The sequence below is a fragment of the Mesoplodon mirus genome (assembly GCF_964341445.2).
Source record: "Mesoplodon mirus genome assembly, chromosome: 19".
NCBI classification, from domain to species: domain Eukaryota; kingdom Metazoa; phylum Chordata; class Mammalia; order Artiodactyla; family Ziphiidae; genus Mesoplodon; species Mesoplodon mirus.
In genome coordinates this window covers 1,762,587-1,782,846 of record NC_138995.1, presented here as the reverse complement: position 1 = coordinate 1,782,846, position 20,260 = coordinate 1,762,587, and the positions used below count along the sequence as shown (strand labels likewise).

The 20,260-nt window shown below is 53.8% G+C and overlaps 1 protein-coding gene across 2 annotated transcripts in view; it reads left to right on the top strand.

The window, feature by feature from the left end:
* BANP (BTG3 associated nuclear protein) overlaps positions 1-20,260 on the top strand; it is a 103,011-nt gene that overhangs the window by 70,607 nt on the left and 12,144 nt on the right. For both annotated transcript variants that reach the window (XM_082608221.1, XM_082608220.1), the window contains 3 exons: positions 3,125-3,255; positions 4,783-4,845; positions 7,168-7,206. In XM_082608221.1, coding sequence (XP_082464347.1) covers positions 3,125-3,255; positions 4,783-4,845; positions 7,168-7,206 — 233 coding nt within the window. The remainder of the gene's footprint in view (positions 1-3,124; positions 3,256-4,782; positions 4,846-7,167; positions 7,207-20,260) is intronic.

Below are 20,260 nucleotides of genomic sequence, written 5' to 3'. Positions count from 1 at the left end.
AGGTGGCCTTTGCCCCTGAGGTCTGATCTCCATCACAGGCTGGTGATGTCACGCTTTGTCTTTATACTTGCTCGCTTGTGGTTTTGTGTTTCTTCCAGTTATTAGTGTTTCTTTCAGTTGAATGACAGTAATTCAGTTTAATGGTAGTTGTGTGTCTTCAGTTCCTCTGTTTTTCTGTCCATAAACACATCAGGGTTCCTCCTAAGAGGCTGTGGGTTTTGTTTTCTTTTTCTTTTTGGCTGCGTTGGGTCTTCGTTGCTGCGCGCGGGCTTTCTCTAGTTGCAGCGAGCGGGGGCTACTCTTTGTTGCGGTGCGCCGGCTTCTCATTGCGGTGGCTTCTCTTGCTGCGGAGCACAGGCTCTAGGCGCGCGGCTTCAGTAGTTGTGGCGCACGGGCTCAGTAGTTGTGGTGCACGGGCTTAGTTGGCAGGCGGATTCTTAATCACTGCACCACCAGGGAGGTCCCTGGGCTGTGAGTCTGAGCAACTCTCAGTACTGCTGTTGGTCCCGTGGCCTCTTGCGGGTGGTGAATGGCCACCATGAGGGGTTCTTCAGTGCCATGGCCGGGCAGGCGCTGAGCCTCAGGACATGTGGCTTGGAATGGACTCTGGCCAGCCTCGGTGGCTTGGGAAGGTCCGCAGGCTCCAGCAGCACCGTCCATGGCCAGAGTGACGGGCGCTTTCTCAGGAGCAGGAGGCCCTCTGTGTCGTCCTGATGGGCCAGCTGCCTTCTGGGCCTCGGAGGACGGACACTGTGGTGCCACCAAGCACCTTGCTGTCTCCACCCACCTGGGTCTCTGTGCCTGGGTTGTGCAGCAGGGGGCACCACGTCGGGGCGGGGGTCAAGGTGCGCCTTTTTAAGGAGCACTTGAGGGAGGCCGGCACCATAGCACCCACTTTGGCTCAGGTGCTGTGTGTCTGGGAAGCACGAGGGGCGAGTTCCGGGCTCTGGGACAGGTCTGGACTGCTCTCAGGCGGTCCGCTGGAGGCCAGAGGGCGGCCCCTCCTCGGGCGCTGGAGCCCTGGGAGTTTTGAGAGAAACACGGACCATGTTCTTCTTTTATCAAACTCCTTTGGAAGTACGTTCTGTAACTTTCTGTCGACTGGATATTTTTCTACTTTAACGTACTGCCTACTTGGCCCAAACTCGATACAGCACAGGGTGGTTGGTTAAAGGGCCTCTGGGATTTCGTCCTTGTTCTTCCTGCGGACTCGTGGCCTGACCCAGCGAATCTGGTCCTTAAGGCTATTCTGGTGACAGACATAATCCAGGAACATGTAATTTAGCCAGGATTCCGTTAATTTGGAATTGGTAGTAATTCCAGCTGGAGTTGTCGTGTTCTCTTTTGAAGTATCAGCAGACAAATGCTACAAGTGCGATTCTGAGCCGAGGCTGGTCTATTTAAAGCTGAATTAGTACTGCCAATTTGAACACAGACCACAACATCACTGGTTTTCAAGGGATTTTAAAAATATCAGTTTATTAAAACGTTTGTATCTCACCCTGCTGTCTGGCCACACCATGTGAACTTTCATATGTGCTTGAGTTTAAGGTGGCTGCATTTTACTGTGTAAACCTCCGCCCGCAGCGCTTTTCCCCACAGCTCTCATTGGGGAGCATCCGTGTAGGCCCAGATCGTTAGGGTCGCAGAGAACCAGCTCCCGACTGTGTGTCTCTCTGGACATGGAGGAGGGCGGCCAGTGGGGGTGAGGCCTTTGAGGGGCTGCCCTTTCCGTGTCACTGCCGGGGGCCGTGGTCCTCCCTCAGCATGAGTCCTTGCCTGGGGTCACTTGCCGTATCTCTTGGATTATTCTTGACCACAAACAAGTAACAGATGCAGTTTTTTGCACTGCACTTTGATATCAGTATTGATTGTAAAACATAGATTTAAATTGGTCTTCACGTCGCGTAATTAGAGGGAGCTATTGATGACATGGTAAATTCAATAACTTGAATTTCGTAAGCATTAACATCTTAATACTGTTATACTGTAACTTTTTAAAAGGCAGCCAGTGGAATCTATACCATGTCAATTTGATACCCACCATTAAGCTATTAAAAAATGCATGAAAATTATTTTCTTCAAGAATCAGACATTTTATATCTTTTTCCTCTTTCCATTCATATCAGCATTCTACTTCTCACAGAATTTCATTCTAATGTAATATGTTTTTATCTTTAGAAGTCTTTTGGAGTAATCCATTCTTTAGAACAAAAATATGTATATACATTGAAAATTAAAAAATTTTTTTTTCTGAGTCCTAATGTTCTAAGTGTATGAGAAAATTCTTCTGATTGAGATAGTATTACAGTTAAAAGTAATATACAACACATGAAAACAAACGTATCTCATTCTGGGTTAAACATGGAAAGTAAACTTTTATTGGAAGTGTTCCTTTAATTGAGTGGATGGAGCTTTTCTCCCAAGTTCGTTTTTTGTTTGTTTGTTTGTTTATTTACTTTTGGCTTTATTTACTTTTGGCTTTCTCTAGTTGCAGAGAGCGGGGGCTACTCTTCGTTGCGGTGCGTGGGCTTCTCATCGCGGTGGCTTCTCTTTGTTGTGGAGCTCTAGGCACGTGAGCTTCAGTAGTGGTGCCACATGGACTCAGTAGCTGTGGCTCCTGGCCTCTAGAGCACAGGCTCAGTAGTTGTGGTGCAAGGGCTTAGTTGCTCCGCGGCATGTGGGATCTTCCCGGGCCAGGGCTCGAACCTGTGTCCCCTGCATTGGCAGGCGGATTCTTAACCACTGCGCCACTGGGGAAGTCCCTCCCTCCCCCAAGTTAGTTTAATTATCCATGGACCTACCTTGCGCTGGTCTGACACAGAGGTTAGTATGCACTTTGTTCCTGTTTTTCGTTTTCCATTTTTATCATTACATCTGAGGAGCTTCACTTACATAGTGGGTGGGAACCATCTGTGTCTGTGGGTCATCGGATCTTTAGACGCTGACTACAGGTGAGAAAGCCCCGCTGTCTAACAGCTGTTGCTCACGACGCTGCACATTGGAAGTCCAGAAACGAAGGCTCTCCCTTCATCTCCGTGGGCAGTGTGGTTGGGGAGAGAGGGAGGCAGAGGTGGGCTCCGCCCCAGGCTGGCAGCTCAGGCTTGTGTGCATCTCTCCGCAGAGACCATGATGAGCACGCCTCCGCCCGCCAGTGAGCTGCAGCAGCCCCCGCCTCAGGCCCTGCACTACGCCCTGGCCAACGCCCAGCAGGTCCAGATCCACCAGATCGGGGAGGACGGACAGGTCCAAGTAGTATGTACTTCTCGCCAGTTTGCCTTTGACAGTGGAAGGGGAGGGCACGGCTGGGCAGCGGGGGGAGGGGCGCCACGACCAGCTTTCCCTGCACTTCTGGATCCCGCTGACAGCTTGGGATGGGGTCCAAGTAGAAATAGTTAAGGTGGGCCTCCTACATCTCGTAGACCTCTCTGCCGGCCCCTCGCAGCTCCCATTCCTGTGCGCTTCTGCCTGTCCTCCTGGGAGACATCAAGATGTATCATAGATATTTTCTCAGTTCAGAAGCATGGGCACCCTTTACTGAGAGGAGAAGAATAACTTCGTTCTGGGGCCAGCGGAGAGAGCTGGTGGCCTTAGTCATTGTGTAGTTTCTTTGGATTGGGTGACGAGTCGCCCTTGTGTGCTGCCGGCCCAGGAGGACGTTCCTCCCGACCCTTCGTGGGAGAGCGGGGCAGGAACTTCCAGGGGATCCTGGGGATGCTTTAGTCACCCAGCCTCCTCGCCGTGGACCTCGTTGCAGGGCTGCCTCCTGGAGACCTGGTTCTGACCCAGGCGGCTTTGGTTTGATGCTGCACTCAGCACGCTGTCTGGAAAGGGAGGGCTTCCCCAGAGCACTGAGGAGGATTGTAAAGAATTCTTCTTCCAAGGGAGATGGAGCAGTTATAAACAGGGAATTCTTTGTTTCACTGACAGTCACAAAAGCAGTTCCTCTAATCTCGTTAGTAAGGAAGTTCTTTGAAAGAATTCCAGAATAGATAACTGTGATATAGGGTTTACATAGATGTAGTAAAATGAAAGCAATAGAAAATTCAACAGTAGTTTATTTTCAGGTCCATTTTGATTAAGGTAGAATTTTAAATAAGATAATGGATATTCATTTCATTGAGCTAAGTTAAGATTTACAGGAATTATTTGTCTGCCTGTATCTACAAGCATAAATGCATTTTAGTTGGAGTCTGATACTTTGGAACCACGTTTATTGTTTACTTCAGCTGTTTAAATAGTCATGTGTTTCTTTGATTTAAAAAGAGTTGGCTGACGTGTTTTCTGTGTAGACACGTGTACAACTGCCACCCACCCTCCTAGTCATGCTGCTGTGTAGCCTCCAGCACCCCCAGGTCACTAGGGACCCTGTCTGAAAGTCTGTGAGGTTTCTGGTCCCTCTGAGTTGACAGTACAATAAAAAAAAAAAAAAAAACAAACTTGTCAGTTTAGTTTTCTGGAAAATTGTGGTTGCTTCTTTTTCCTGTATGTCCTTCACATTCTTAAATTTGCCTGTTTAGTAACATTTAAAGATTTAACAGATTTTTCCTAGGCCTCATTGTCCCTTTAAGAATTACTGCAAAGTATTCTGTGTTATGTCCTTAAAATAGAACTTCAAGAGGGTGTTTAGTAAGCTCACACCATGCCTGTGTGATACTGGCCACTCAGGCCTTAGCTGTCTTTTCTTGAACTGCGAGTGGAGAATCAGGAACAAACGCTTCGGAGAGCGTTTCTTGTTTCCTCTGATGCTTCTTGGTGTCTTCTCTTCTGCGGATCCCACAGGGCCACCTCCACATCGCCCAGGTGCCTCAAGGGGAGCAGGTGCAGATCACGCAGGACAGCGAGGTGAGTCTGGCTGCCAGCCCAGGGCCCGCCCTGTTCCCACGGGCCCCCTGCACTCTGACCTTTGTCCAGTGCGGTGGACACCTGGGCGTCCCCAGATGACACAGGTGTCCAGCAGAGACCGCCTGCTTCCCACTTCCTGGGGCACAAACCCGAGGCCCTGCCTGCCCTCCACACCGTCCTGCCCTTGCTGCACCGCGGCCCCCTCTGGGTTTCTTTGTGAACACTTGCTACATGGAGGCTTTTGCTCCTGGCTGAAGTGCCCTCTGCAGCCCCAGGGCTGGGAGCGGCACGAGGGGGCCGCCCCTGAGACTGTGGCCTCACGTGTCCTTGGCTTCTCTTGGCACGTGGGGCCAGCACGGGACTTGAGGGAGGTGGGACTATGGTGAGAGGGCCCGTGAAGGTCCTGTGAGCCTTCGGCGCAGCGTTTTCTGACTCAACCTCAGCCGCCTGCGGTCCCGCCATCCCGGCCTCTTCCCACTGGTGTCCTTTTACTGTTACTCCACGGTAAGGACAGAGGCAGGAGGCCTTCCTGGCTGCACGCGTACCTGCCCAGGGGGCTTGGTGTGTGAAGGTCAGCTTGACCCTCCGAAGGCAGGTCGGCGGGTCGGGCCGGGGCGCAGGGCTGCAGCCCGCAGATTGGGGCATGGCTTCTTGCACCTTGTCCCCACCTGGGAGCAGTGCTCGCCCTGGATACCCCCCCTCCACAGCGTGTGCCATGTGGGTGGAGCTGAGGGCCGGGCTTGCTTCTGGCCTCCGGCATCTGCCGGTGCCAGGGGCTGTCGGCCCCAGGGTCTCAGGAGAGTCCTGGGGAAGCCTGGGACTCGTTTAGCGGTGCCTGCTGGCTCCTCGTGTTCCGGCTGCGCCGGGCTGCTTTCCTTAAGTGGGTGACATCAGTGCCCCCGGCCTCTCAGTCCCAGCCCCCAGCCCCACAGTCAGAGAGGGAAGAGGCGGGCGGGTTCTGAGGGGACGGCTCGGAGCTGGACAAATCCCTGTGAGTCCTCAGATGACAGGACAGGTGTGTCCATGGGAAGGTGGGGCGCACGGCTGGGTGGGTGCCCGGGGGGTGGGGAGGCTAGCGGGGGCGGGGGGGGCGGTGAAGGGGAGCGGCGCACGGTGGGGGGAGGGGCAGGTCCCGGGAGGCCTGACCGCAGGTAAGGAGTGGGCTTCCCCCTGCCTCCTGCAGGACCAGCGGGCGGGGGGTGGGTGTCTGTGAGCTCACACAGAGCAACATGTTGCCAGCAGGGGGCAGGGGGGGAGTGGGCAGCAAGCTAAGCGCAGGCACCCCCTTGTGGGGCAGGGGAGCTTCCCTTCTCCAGGCACAGGTGAGGGGGAGGCCACGCCCACAGAGGGCGGCCCGTCAACCAGCACGCCCACCTTGCTGCCTACCTTGCTGGGGGCCCTTGAAAGGAAGGAAAATGGTTAGGGTTGGAAAAAGAGAAATCAATGTACATGCACTTTTATATTGTTTCTGCTAAGAATTCATTAGAATACTTCTTGAATTTCAATTTTTAGTGTCAGTTTTGCCCTTTTTTTTTTTTTAAGTTTTCTTAACTGAATCCCTCTTCTATATAATCTGGTGGTTTTTTTTTTTTTTTTTTTTTTTTTTTTTTTTTTTGCTTCCATTAGGAATTGAATGCACTGAATTAGAAAAAATTGCTGATAGTGTAATGATTACTTTGTAATAGGTTACAATATGCAATTAGTCTTCTTATCACAATGAAACCTTACTCTTTGTTCACTTAAAAATTAGGTAGTTATTTTGTCCAAATGAGGATATCTGTAAAAAGACATTTAGCAGCGCCTACCAGACTTAAAACAACTCTTATTTTCTTGAAACAAATGAAAATGAATTTCCAGCTGGTGAGATCTCAGTAGGCCTGTAGTCTGGTTAATTGCATTACGTCCCATTGACTTCCTCGTTGCCATAATGCTCCACGATGTGTCAGCTGTCCCAAAGGGGAAGCTGGGTGCTGGGACGCAGGACCTCTCTGTACTACTTTTGGTTCTTCTTGTGAGTCTGAGATTGTTTCAAAGTGAAGAGTTAGAAAAAAGACATTTCCATTTGGGGGTCAGGGTTGGGGGACGGGTACAATGTTTTTTTAACTGGTTTGTTTTGTTTGTTTTTGTAAGAAAAAATAGCACCTGTAAACTCAGCTTTAAGTACTGATATTTTGGGATTTTTATGGCTACAAGGGACTGCTGTTGGAATTGATGTTGATGGTTTTGCTGGTTTTCACTAATGGCCTGGGGACGTTCCTGCCTCTGTCTCATGCATCTTGAAGCTGTTGCCTTTGATCACACCCTTATTCATCCATTTTGCAGGGCAATCTACAGATACACCACGTGGGACAAGACGGGCAGGTAAGTGCTCACCTGCGGTGGATCCCAGCGTGGCAGGAGCGGGAGCGTTGGCCCCGGGGACACACAGAGACACACGGGGATGGGGCATGTGGACGGCGGGGCCCTGGGCTGTTGTGCAGCAGCTGTCTGTTAGAATAAGGCAGGTTTTGTTCCCGTTCATTGCTGTCAGACTCCAACCACTGCCTTCTTTTCTGGTCCTGAGAAAAAGACCCTGAAAGCCTCACTGAGCTCACCTGATGTGAACTGTCTACAGAGTGAAGCGCCCGGCTGAGGCGTTCTAGGGGTGATTTGCTTTCTAAGATGGAGTGAAATTGCTGGTGAATTCGAGGATTGACGTTTTCACGTCCTCATGAAGAGTTTCTGTTAAAGAGATGTTTATAACCTGAATAATTATGAAAGAGAGTCTGGAGGGTCTTCCTTTTTTATAAAACGTAACTTAGGAATCATGAACATGGAGCTCAGTCACTATCAGGATAACCATAGACATTATTCTCAGAGCCGAGTGCACGCTCCCTTCTGGCACACTGTGCTCTTCCCACATCCTTGACGAGGGCCTCGTGTCTGTCTCAAACGGTCATGCAGGGTGTGCGTTGCGGGACTTGAAACCAAAGGACATCACGCCCCGAGGGTTTCCCGTTGAGCCGTTGAGCCCTCGGAGCGCCTTGGGACGAGTGCGATGTTCAAGTTGGAGTTTCTTCGTTGAAAGTGTCATCTTGAACATACTCATGAGGTTTTAATCAAAGTCCTAAAGCAGTATTAATATATAAATTATAAATAGCTGCCTTGGCAAAGAGCCAAAAAAGCCAAAGAATTACAGAATTTAAAAAGCTGCACTGAGTTTTAACCTTAGTTATACCTCTGCTTTAGCATCCTTCTTAGGGCTTTTACTCCAGGTCAGGAAAGCTGGGGACTCTTTGTCACTTGAGCATTGAAACAAAACCTCTGATTTCCCAGAGTTGTGCTTCTGGTTGCCTCTGCTGCTGCTGGTGAGGTGGCCCAAGGTGACCCGGCAGCCCAGGGAGGGGTGTCGCTTCTGGGCAGCTGGGTTTGCTTGCCTTTCAGTTGTGCTTTCGGGGAACGTGTAGGGAGAGGAGGCCTGTCCTGGAGTGTCGATTACAGCAGGAAGCAGTGCAGGGGCGTTGAGCCAGCCTCTGCCAGCGGGAGTGTGGCCTTCTCCATACGGGGCCCACGTTGGGCCTCATGTACCGTGATCTGCCCTTGCGTCTGTTGGAGCAGATTAAGGGTTGAGGGGCCCCCCAACCCCCAGGTAGGCCCTGTGAGTCTAGACACTCAAACCCAGGGTGGAGGGCTGAGGGTGGCGGAGAGGAGAGAGTGAGGGTTAGAGGTGAAGCTCTAGTTGGGCTGAGAGCATGGGTTCCGGTTACTGGAAAAATGTCCCAGTCACACTTCTCACCCAGTCCCTGTCCAGTGGAGTGACAGTCATGGTCGGATGCTGAGATGCCTCAGCATCTCAGTGAGGCTTGTTCCTCTCCCTGACCCAGATGTCAAGTTGGCCGAGTGTAGACAGAACAGTCCCCAGAGGGTTCCGTCGGTCAACAAGGCCGCACGCGAGTTCATGTCGGGTTCACTCTGGCAACACGTGCTTTCTTGGCTTTGCCGCTTTATATGTTAGAGATGTTTGTGAGGTTATGTGGACATTTTTAACCTTAGCAAGATATTTAAAAGTTTTTAAGTGAATTGTACAGGATTAGAATTTGACCTGGTTTGGTGCATTAATTAAGAATGATGTGATTAAAAACATGTTCAGGGAGCAGTAGATTGTGCCTTGTGTCCCTTTGGCACAGCATCTGCCCTTCCGCTGAGACCTTTCCTCGCATTGGCCATAAATCCTCGCCTTCAGTCACACAGCAGTTTGCCTTTCACGCCTGGAGTCTGGTTGCCTCCGGGGCTGTGCTGGCCTGATGTCCTGCCCCTCGAAATGCAGGCTGTTTTGGGGGGAAAGTGAGGGTCTGTGTTCAAGCAAAAAGATGCTGCTCTTCGAAAGCAGCGGACACGTCCGCCCGCCGTCGTGAGCATGTGGGCAGCGGGGGCCTGGCTGCGGGAACGGTGCCATTAGCCGCCTGCGCTGTTGGCTGGCAGGCAGGCCCCAGAGCTTGTGGACGGAGCAATCACTTCAGTTGGGCTCGTCGCTGGGGAATCGGCTCATGGGGCCCCTTTCAACCATTAAGGTTTGAATTTGAGCCTCCAAAGTGCGGCCTCTGTGAGTCCAGCCAACAAGCACTGGGCCTTGGACCCCAGTGGGTGCTTGGTGAGCTGCTCTCCCCACCCTGCGGTTGCCGGAGGAGCTTTTCCAGGTGAGGAGGGGTTCCCCTCTGGGGGAGAGAGGGGACACCCCGAGCTGGGGCCACTGCTCCCCGGCCGGCTTTCACTCGTCCCAGCTCACCGGTGGGCCAGGTAAACCCAGCTCTGGCTCTAGGTCTGTCCTCCTTCCTTGGAGCTCAGGGGTGCACTGCGGGTGTGAGCCTGCCTTCGGGCCTCGAGAGGCGGCCTCACCGTCTCCATCCCGACTCCCCCTGGCCGTGCGTGGGGCAGCAGGGTGGGGTGTGGGACAGCCCCACCACGTGCAGGGGGCGTTCCCGTCTGATGTCGTGCATAGGCACGTGGCAGGGCCTCCCTGCCCATCCCGGACACCCACCTCCCCCACCACGGTGCTGTCTTGTCCACAGAGGGTTTCTGTTCGCTTCCAGGCCCTTAAAGCACCATGATGGGTTCTGTCCTGCTTCGGCTGCTCACGGCCGGGGCCGGGTGACTTTGCAGTAATGCATGACAATTTCGGGGTGCTTTCTCTTCACACCGCAGGACTGTGTACTGTCGATAACTGTCTGAATTTGAGCCCAGTCAGCGGGGTCCCCGGGTGCTGGCAGCAGCAGGTGCTGGGGCTTCAGGGATCTGACCCTTAGGAAGGGCAGGGAAGGCTGAGGGTGATGCTCTCAGACCGGGGACTGCTTCCCATGGAACCACAGCGCCTCCTGGCTTCTCAGAAATCACCTGTGACTCAAACAGTGGGCTCTCTGAATTTGCATGGTGAATTTTGGATAAAAATGTGGCCATGTCTTTATAGGGAATATCTGGATATTCAGTTTCGACAGCAAGAGGTACAGGCTTTGGTTCTGATGAATTTGATGTGATTGAAGATTTAGCCAACTCAAAATAATCTTTCTGATTTCTCTAATCAGTTGGAGGAAAAGCAAAATAATCTTACTCAGTTTAGGAGGTGGCAGTGCAGTTGAAGAACTAAATCTGGAAGTACAGACGTTACACGGGAGGTGAACTCTGAGAAATGGAGGAAAGAAGTGGCCGAAAGAGGACGTTTGTTCTGGAAATGCTCTCAGTGTCACATTGGCTTCCAGGAGGCAGATCGTGGTGGGGAAGCGGAGGGCATCCTCCCGGCGGGAGGGGGGTGTGGGTCTGGATAGGCCCTTCTCTGTGGCGGGGCTTTGTGGGGTTACAGGTGCTTCGTGTCAAAGCCACATGTCTTCTGGGACGTGTGCGTGTGCTTTATTCTTTCCCTCTCATTTCTCTAAAGGTCACTGTTTTCTTGGGGGTCGGGTTGCTGAGGCGTCAAAGTGTGTTGTTTCACTTAGAGCTTCACGTCCGGCCCCTCAAGTGAAGACCACTGCTGAGGAGGGAGCGGGTATGGGGCCGAGCGTGTCTGTCACATCCACGAGTGTGGTCCCCGCGTTGGGTTCATCTGGGTAATTCAGGAAGATTCCGAGGGGACACATGCAGTGACAGAGACGAGGCGCTGCCTCTGCTCCATCTCCTGGCTGTTCTGCTTTGAGCGTTCTGAGCTGCTCAGCGTGCATGAGTTCAAGGAAAGCGGGGTGAATGGCTCATCTCGGCTTGGTCATGGTTGGGGGGACAGCGGCTGGCAGTGACACCGTAGGATTGGGGACCCGTGTTGGCGCTGGCCTTGTGGCACAGAGGCACCTGGCTCTGAATCTGCCCTGGTTAGAGCCAGTCCCAAACCAGTCACCCTTCAGCTGTGTAGACGAATGCATGCCGGGAACCACGAGCTTTATTGTGAGACTGTGAGCACTGGGACGCGTCCCTGTGCTGCTGGTCTAATCGTCATCTGGTTGCAGCCATCTCTTGCTGTACGACCCCTGTCCCCACCGCCAAATTTGGGGCCAGAGAAGACAATCAGTTATTATCCTTGGGGCTTCCCTGGTGGCGCAGTGGTTAAGAACCCACCTGCCAATGCAGGGGACACGGGTTCAAGCCCTGGTCCAGGAAGATCCCACATGCCATGGAGCAACTAAGCCCGTGCACCACAACTACTGAGCCTGCGCTCTAGAGCCCTCGAGCCACAACTACTGAGCCCGCGTGCCACAGCTACTGAAGCCCACGCGCCTAGAGCCCGTGCTCCACAACAAGATAAGTCACCACAATGAGAAACCTGTACACCTCAACGAAGAGTAGCCCCTGCTCGCCACAATTAGAGAAAGCCTGTGCACAGCAATGAAGACCCAACACAGCCAAAAACAAATAAATTTTAAAAAGATGAAAATTATTACCCTTCACCATTCGGGGTTCATTGGGCCCAGCGGGAGGGAGGTGGTTCTGTTCCACGTCATGTCACCGGGTCGTCTGGAGGCTCGGGGCTGCCCTGTTCAGGGGATCCCTTCCGGACCTGGAGCCGGGCTGTCCCCCCAGCCCCTCAGTTCTCCATGAGGGCTCCCCCAGTGGCCCAGGGCCTCACAGCACAGTGGCAGGGTCCATGGGGCGAATGTCACCAGCTTTTGAGAGCTGGGGTGCAGATGTGCAGGCCCCATAGTGACCACACTCCTGAGGGTGGTGTGGACGTCCACTCCCTGGTCTGAATCCAGAGGATGGTGCTGGCAAAGAGGGATGTGACATCTCTTGGCATCCATTCTGGGCCCGGCGTGGCTTGACCGTGAGCTCCTGAAGGGCAGGGCCTGTGTCCTTCATGGGGAGGCAGGGGCCTGCCTGAGTGCCCAGAGAGGCCCCGTGGATTTCCATGGAGACGGTTACTGGGTGAATCCCGCACCACGAGCCCCGGAAATGAGCCTCCCCGCTCAGGCTGGTGGGCTGGGGGTTAGTTTGTCAGTGCTGGCATCGAGACCTCAGCCCACCCACCCGAGTGGCATAAAATCTGCATTGAGAAACTTGGAACTTATTAACTGTGTGCTTCGTTGGGGCAGCTTGGCTGATGGTAAAAGTTGGGTGCATTTTTTATGATTATTGTGTATTGTTAAATTTTTGTTGAACTGTTAGAACAGTCTTAAAATGTCCTTTTCTGCATTTAAAGAATTGAGATTTTTAAAATCTAGATTTATACGATTTCTAACTTTTGCATTCTGTTCATCTTGGTTTTGGGGGAGTTTAAGAAAACAAAGCAAAGACCGCAACATTTATTCGTGTGACTAAGAAGCAGCGCCCCCGAACGGGCTGTTTTGGGACAAGCGGCAGCTGCTGCTGGCTGACTGCGGGGTCCCCTGGCCACTGTTTCTGCGGCGCCTCTGTTTCCTGGGCTCGCCAGCACCCGAGGGCAGGCCCGTTCCTGGGAGGGCGCTGGCGCCTTTGTTTTAGTTAATACCGAGTTGTCACTCAAGGTCAGGACACAACCCAGGAGGAGGAGGCTGGGCCCCCCTGCACCTCCAGTGTCATGCTCCGGCCTCCCCGGGTGCCACAGCCACGGGAGGAGCCAGCCCGCTGTCCACGGGGCCGGGGTCCCTTTCTGGAGCTGGGCGTGTGCTCCCTCCGACGTCCCAGCCCTTCTTGTGCTGCTGTTGATGATGTGAACTAGGGGATGTTATTTCCCTTTACACGTGGGGACAGTAGCCGGTGCCTCTTCCAGGGTTGTGCAGGGAGGTCACATCCAGGATGGATGCAGCCCCAACCCTCATGCGAGTCCTCAAGCCCCCGCCTTGGCTCCAGGCCTCTAGAGCACAGTCATCACTGCTGTTGTCACCACCACCGCCAGGGCTGCACAGCCACTGTCACCTCCCCCTCCACTGTCATCACGGCTGTTGTCACCGCCAGGACTGCACAGCCACTGTCACCTCCCCCTCCACTGTCATCACGGCTGTTGTCACCGCCACCGCCAGGACTGCACAGCCACTGTCACCTCCCCCTCCACTGTCATCACGGCTGTTGTCACCGCCACCGCCAGGACTGCATAGCCACTGTCACCTACCCCTCCACTGTCATCACGGCTGTTGTCGCCTCCACCGCCAGGACTGCACAGCCACTGTCACCTCCCCCTCCACTGTCATCACGGCTGTTGTCACCGCCACCGCCAGGACTGCACAGCCACTGTCACCTCCCCCTCCACTGTCATCACGGCTGTTGTCACCGCCACCGCCAGAACTGCACAGCCACTGTCACCTACCCCTCCACTGTCATCACGGCTGTTGTCGCCTCCACCGCCAGGACTGCACAGCCACTGTCACCTCCCCCTCCACTGTCATCACGGCTGTTGTCACCTCCACCACCAGGACTGCATAGCCACTGTCACCTCCACCAGCGTCACCTCCCCCTACACCACCATCACCACCATCGAGGGATCAACCGAGTTTTGATGCTTATGAGCTGTGATCTGTCTTCTCTGCCTCGTTCTGTGGAGACTAAAGTGACAGGGCTCCCTCTGCCTGGCCCTGAGGAGTTTTACTGGGGGGAGGAGGTAACTTAAACTAAGAGTGTGAGAAAGGTGAGGGGCTGATGCACGCGCTGTTCCTCGCCTGTCGCGTTGTGCATTCAGTAGGCACTCGGGTGTGGAGCAGGGCTGTGCAGACTCACACGGCTGCGCCCAGAGGGCACGTGGATCCGGGCGATGCAGATCGAGTGAGATGTGAGCGCTCACGGGGTCCCAGCTCCAGTGCCAGGCAATAGCATAGCTGTTGGAACATCTGAATCTGGGTCAATGTCTTCTCCACAGTTGGGAGATTGTCAGCCATATGGGGAATCTTTAAAGACTGGAGCTTTAGGCATGTTGCTTACATTGTGAATCACGAAATGGTTTAGTACTATTTCAACTAGATGCTTATTTTGGTAGATTTTTATTTTTTTACAGTTGTGGTTAACGTCATCTAAGATGCGTATGAAAAAAGTTGTCTGTCTGTCTGTAGGCTGAACGACGTCAGGACACTTGGAAACCTGGGAGTTTTGTGTGTTCTGGCAAAGCCCGTCTCTGCAATAATGAATATGCCCCCCACACACACACACAGAAACACACACATGCATGGGTCACACACATGTGTTAGAAAAAGGCAACATGGTGATGTGTCCAGGTTACTCTCATCCTGCATCTGTGAGATAACTTCACCAGTATGTAACTAAACAGCCCTGGTGTTCTCGAGACTCTTAAACCTCTCTCGAGTTCTTTGGCATTTGTGTCCATCCTTATACTTTGCTTAAAAGTAAATTTCAGTAGCTCTCGGAACTTTTTCCATAAAATGAGGCATTATAAACCCAGCTGGGCAAAAGATTAGAAGAGGCGGGAAGTATCCAACATTGTATGTGTAGGACTTTTTTGGAGTGTAGGCCTTTTTTGGGGTGGATGAGAAGAAGGGCTGTGTGTGTGTGGTGTGTGGTGTGTGTGTAGGGTGCCTTTATCTGTAGCAGTGAAACAGTGTCTGCCATTCCCAGGGGCTCTAGTCCACTTTTAGTGGTCTGCCACGCCAGGAGAGCAGTCTCAGCCTTGCAGATGTTACACACTGTCACTTCGCTTCTTTTTTTTTTATTATTTTTATTTATTTATTTTTTCATTTTTGGCTGCATTGGGTCTTCATTGCTGCGCACGGGCTTTCCCTAGTTGCGGCGAGCAGGGGCTACTCTTCGTTGCAGTGCGCGGGCTTCTCATTGTGGTGGCTTCTCTTGTTGCGGAGCACGGGCTCTAAGTACGTGGGCTCAGTAGTTGTGGCTCGCTGGCTCTAGAGCGCAGGCTCAGTAGTTGTGGTGCATGGGCTTAGCTGCTCCGCGGCATGTGGGATCTTCCCAGACCAGGGCTCGAACCAGTGTCCCCTGCATTGGCAGGTGGATTCTTAACCACTCCGCCACCAGGGAAGCCCTCACACTGTCACTTGGGAAGCCCTCACACTGTCACTTCACTTCTAATAAAAATGTTCCCTTCAAGAAAATACGTTCCTTCCAAAACACAGACACACATTTTGGAGAACCTAGGTAGCTCAGGGAATTAACTCCTCATGGAAAAGCCTTCTCTACCAGAAATGGTGGGAAATATCATTTAAATGAGAAAAGGCCAGATGTGGAGGGAATTTGGTGTTGAGTAGTTCCCAAAAATACCCTAGAAGAGTCACAGAAACAACGGCGCATCTCCTGCTGCCCGGCCGTGGAAGCCAAGCGTGGCGCTGCAGGCTGTCGCCCTGCCCGGAGCAGCTGGCCCCGTCGGGACCCGGCGACACCTCCTGCTGCCGGCTCTGTTCCTCGGGAATCCTGGTCCCCAGTGGAGGCTTGGGGCTGCTGGAGGGGCATCTGACTCCCAGGACTCGCCGTTCGCCACCTCCTGGGCCCGTGGGCAGCAGGGAAGGCAGTTCTAGGCTTGGCTGAGGATGACCAGTTAGTGGCGCTGGCGTGGCAAATCCACGCCTGTCATTTGTCCCTGGAGCTGTGACGAACAAGACGGTTTCTGGTCGGACAAGGCTAGGAGGAGGTTGACAGAGGTTTGGGCTGGAAAGCATATTGTAATGGTGTTTTTAGAAGAAGTTGCACCATGTGCTTACTTACGTGTACGGTTCCAGTATTGCAGGTCATTAGAGTCACGATGTCTTTGGAGGCTCATGTCTGTTGAGGCTGAGTAGCTTTACAGGAAAACCCCAAAGGCCCTTCCGATTGTTTGGACGCATCGCCCACGGCCCTGAGCCCCTTTGGTCAAGCCCCACCTCAAAGGCTTTGACTCCAGACAGGCAAGGGAGGAGTGACAGGCCTTAAAATTCGAGAATCATTTTTGATCAGTTTCATCATTTTCAAATATACGTTTAAAATGTTAAGTTAAATAGCTTTAATGCTGTTAGATCCAAATTTCGTTCGTTTCTCTTCTTCACAGTACCCAGTGTAGTATCAGTTGTCAGTACTCAGTGATTCCTTGTTGATGAATGAATACAATGGTAATTATTTCAAATTAGCATTAGTTAACTGTAAGATATGCATGTGAGTTGAAAGCATTTTGATACACTTTTATTTTTAAGCCGTTTTAAGATGTGACATATGTTCACTGATGATTTTAGTCATGAGTAATAACTTGGAAATGTCCAGAGGAGTACTTGCCTAAACCTTACAGCTCAGTAGGCTGAAAAATTGTGACTTCTGACTAATTCCCAATTTCTTTTTAGTGAGGCCTAAGTTGTAGAACTTTTTCTGCATAAGGAAGGTTTGGTGATTTCTCTGGGCTCTCCTGAAGCTTTTCTGTCACCGTCTGTGTTTTCCGTGAGGGGCGTGCGTGCAGCGGGCAGTGGAGCCCATGCCTGGTGCTGGACCAGTGTCCCTGGCGTTTGGGCGACGGTGCAAAGCAGCTAAGGATTCTTTACCCCAGCAGCTGTACTCCAGACGCCGTCAGGGCAGCTGCTGTCTGTTGGAAGGAAACGAGTTACCACTCCTGCACCAGGAATTTACTTGCTGGATTTCTAGCCGTGGAGGAGGGTGGGTGGAAGGCCAGCCCTATAATGGGGCTGCGCCGTGAAGTGCTGGCCATTTTTCCAGATGGTTCACTTCCTTACAGTAAGAGAAATAGGGGATGGAAAGTACCCGTGGGGACGTTTCCCTCCTGTTCCGCCCAGGCCCCGGCTTTTCCCCGAGCAAGGCCCAGGAGCTCTGGCCGTCCATGTTGTAGAGACCGGAGGCTCGCTCTGCGTGCTGTAGGTGGGGTCATGTGTGGACTCTGGTGGTTGCAGCCCAGAGGGAAGTCGCTGTACCGTGTGAGGCGTCTGAGTTTAGACAGTGGATCTGGGCTGGGGGGGTGCCGGAGTTGGTGCTGGGCTCTCCCGGCGCCACAGGTCTCCAGGGCTTGGAGGTATCAGGAGGACGTGGTGGAAGTTGCAGGAAGCTGAGCCGGGGGGCCGGGGCCACCAGACGGGCCTGCGGCGTGAGAGCTCTCACGGGGCTGGGACACGAGTGAGCCCTTGAGCCACTCAGCAGAGTTACTGCAGAAGACACACCTTTCAAGCACAATGTCATCTCCCACTTACCCCCTGTGAGAGTGCACTTCAGGGTGACCGTTGGCTTCATTGTGTGTTCGTGAGGAATCTTTCATCTAGAAATCACAGGCCCAGTTTGATCAGGGCGCCCGGGTGCGGCCTAAGGCTGCTGCTCTGGCGGGGCTGGAATGCCTGGCAGAGTTGGAGGACGCGGACGGGCCCCAAGCCTGGGCCCCGTGGGCATTGTGTTCAGAAATTTGACACCACTCGAGGCAGAACCGGCGCGGACGCTCAGGTTCGGGCTCCACGCAGCTCCAGAGCAGAGGTCGATTTCTGGTCAAGGAGATCCCGAGGAATCGGGACGGCTTCCCCTCATTCTGAGCTCCCTCTCACACAGGGACTAAGGGGGGAACATTTGCAGATGTACTGGCAAACCCCGCCACCGTCTTTCTTTACGTCTCTTCTGAGGACTTACGGCCCCCTAATGAGATGAAATTCGTGTGATGTGCCACTGGGCTTGGACTGGAGAGAGAAGGTGGCACCTGGCACCCCGTCAGGTGTGTGAGAGAGGAAGGGAGAGGGAGGGACTGCAGGACCCTTGAACCGATAGGCACGCTGAGCATGACAGGCGTTCAAGGTAGAAAACTAATCTAGAACTATCTTTGTGTGTAGGCAAATACAGTCACTGATTTCAAGAATCCAGGCGATATTTCTTGCTGACGCCAAAGTAAAACGAGCAGACAGCTCCTTGGGTGGCCCCATACCCGGCTTCAGAGCTGCCCGCTGAGCTGTTGCTTTCAGCCCCGTGGCCACGTAACGTTCCCACGGTGTCTCCTTGCTCTACAGACACGACCCCCGTGCTGACCGGGGAAGGTCGGCCCAGACTCTGACGGTGGCCTTCCTGCGGCGAAGGATGCACATTGGTGTGGACAGCCAACTTTGGAGCGGAGCCCTTTAGAAAGGGGGCAGCGTGGGCCAGCAGCCCAGTGACAGCCGCCCCGCCTGCTGGCAGATGCTTTACCTAGCGAGGGGCGGGTGTGGAGGGGGAGACAGGTGCTTCTCAGGCCCTACGCGCGGCCGCGGCCGTCACCCGTCTAGACCAGGCTCTGAGGGGACGGGGGGGCCACTTGGGTAAACCGGGCACGGCGAACAGGAGGGAAAGCGGGGCTCCTTAAAAGTAGGTCTTTGTGATGTAACCGCCAGGTGGGTCTTTTTGAGAGCATTATCTTCCATTTAGGGCGGTGCTCCACCGGCACCTGAGTTGAGCTCCCCAGAGCCCCCAGAGCCGGAAGATAGATACCCCCAGGCGGCGGATGCCAGATGGGCAGGTGTCTGGCGTGGAGACAAGTCGGCCAAGGAGATGGAGCAAAGGGCTCAAAGCCTCTTCATCACAGAGGCTGGTGGAGGGAGGCTGAGAGCGCGTGCGCTTCCTTATATTTTAAAGGGAAATGATTTCTAAAGTCAGATGAGGCCTTTGAGGTTTCTTCTTGTCTGATTTGCTGTGTAACCCTCCTTTGACTCTTTCTAACGCATCCCTGTCCCATGTGACTGGATCTGGCCTCGTGCTGTACTGGGGCAGCCTGGAGGGAGTCGGAACAACCGCCTTCAGAGCCTCTTCTGTTTGGTTGTGTTCTTTCTGGCTCGCAGTCCTGGGCACATAAGTTAGCCTCTGAGTCTCAGCTTCCTCCCTGGTCACTTGTGATAACAAACAAGAGGCCATCTGTGCCCAGTGCCCAGCACTGCAGCTCTTGGGCTGAGGCCCCAGGACCCCGGCCTGTCCTGCTGCTCCCATGCAAACCCACTGGCCCTGGCGGTCACGTGACCCTGACGCCGGCAGCCCTCAATGCCCTCTTTCCCCCCCACCATGTGCGGCGGGGCAGGTGCAGACACATTTCCCTGGTTGTCGGCCGGTCTCTTGTGGGAGCTGGGCTCTCCTGGCTCCATCCTCCCCAGGCCCCCTCGTCCCCTGGCTTCCATGGGTTTACCCAGGGAGGGAGCGTGGGGGAAGGAGCCCCAGTGCCTGGATGCTCCCTCTCCGGGGGTGCATCTGGAGCCCGCAGCTGTGGGATTTGATTTGTGAGATTCCCCGCCGTCCAGCCCCCTCTCGTTAGCGGTCACACGTGGTGGTGTGTCATTTCCAGTGCATGCGGGACAGCGTCGTCAACACAGCCCCGCGCTGGCTACTGGCTATGCTGCAGATCGCACTGTAAAGTGAAGTGTGTGAAGTGTGGATGTGCCCTTCCCTCGGGGCCCACCCTTCCCCCGAGGCAGGCTCCTATTGGCTGAGCGTGGAGGGTTGCTTTCAGGTGTCTTTTCACTTAGAGGAAGTTGGAAGGCATTCTTTACACCCGAAGTTAAACGTTTGCACCATTTCTGACTCCTGGTGTCCGTCAGTTGACCCTTGAGCACGGCGTGCGGTGTAGACAAGCACTTGTCACACATGAACCGAACTTCTCTTTGTGAGCCCGGGCATGTTTGCAGATAGCACGCCTGCCTCAGAGTGCAGCCCCAAGCTCCCCTCTGCAGGGCGCCGGGAGGGGCCGGGATGTTTGTCTCCCGTCTCCCCCGTCTGGGTTGGGCGGCTGTAATCGGGTACCATGGATGGGGCAGAAATGGCAGATGTGTGCCCCACAGTCCTGGAGGCCGGAAGCCCGACACCACGGTGCCGTGCGGTCGGGTTTTGGCGAGGACCCTCTTGCTGGTTATGTCCCCACGTGGTTTCCTTGGTGTGCCTGTGGGCGGGGTCCTGTGTCTCTCCCCCTCCTAGAAGGGCACTGACCCCTAGTAGGGGCCTCACGCTCGTGGCCTCGTCCAGCCCTAATACCTCCTGAAGGCCCCACCTCCTCACCCGCACCCCATCACACAGGGAATCAGGGCTTTGACACTCAGTCCAGAGCACCCTATCTGTTCCCAGGAAG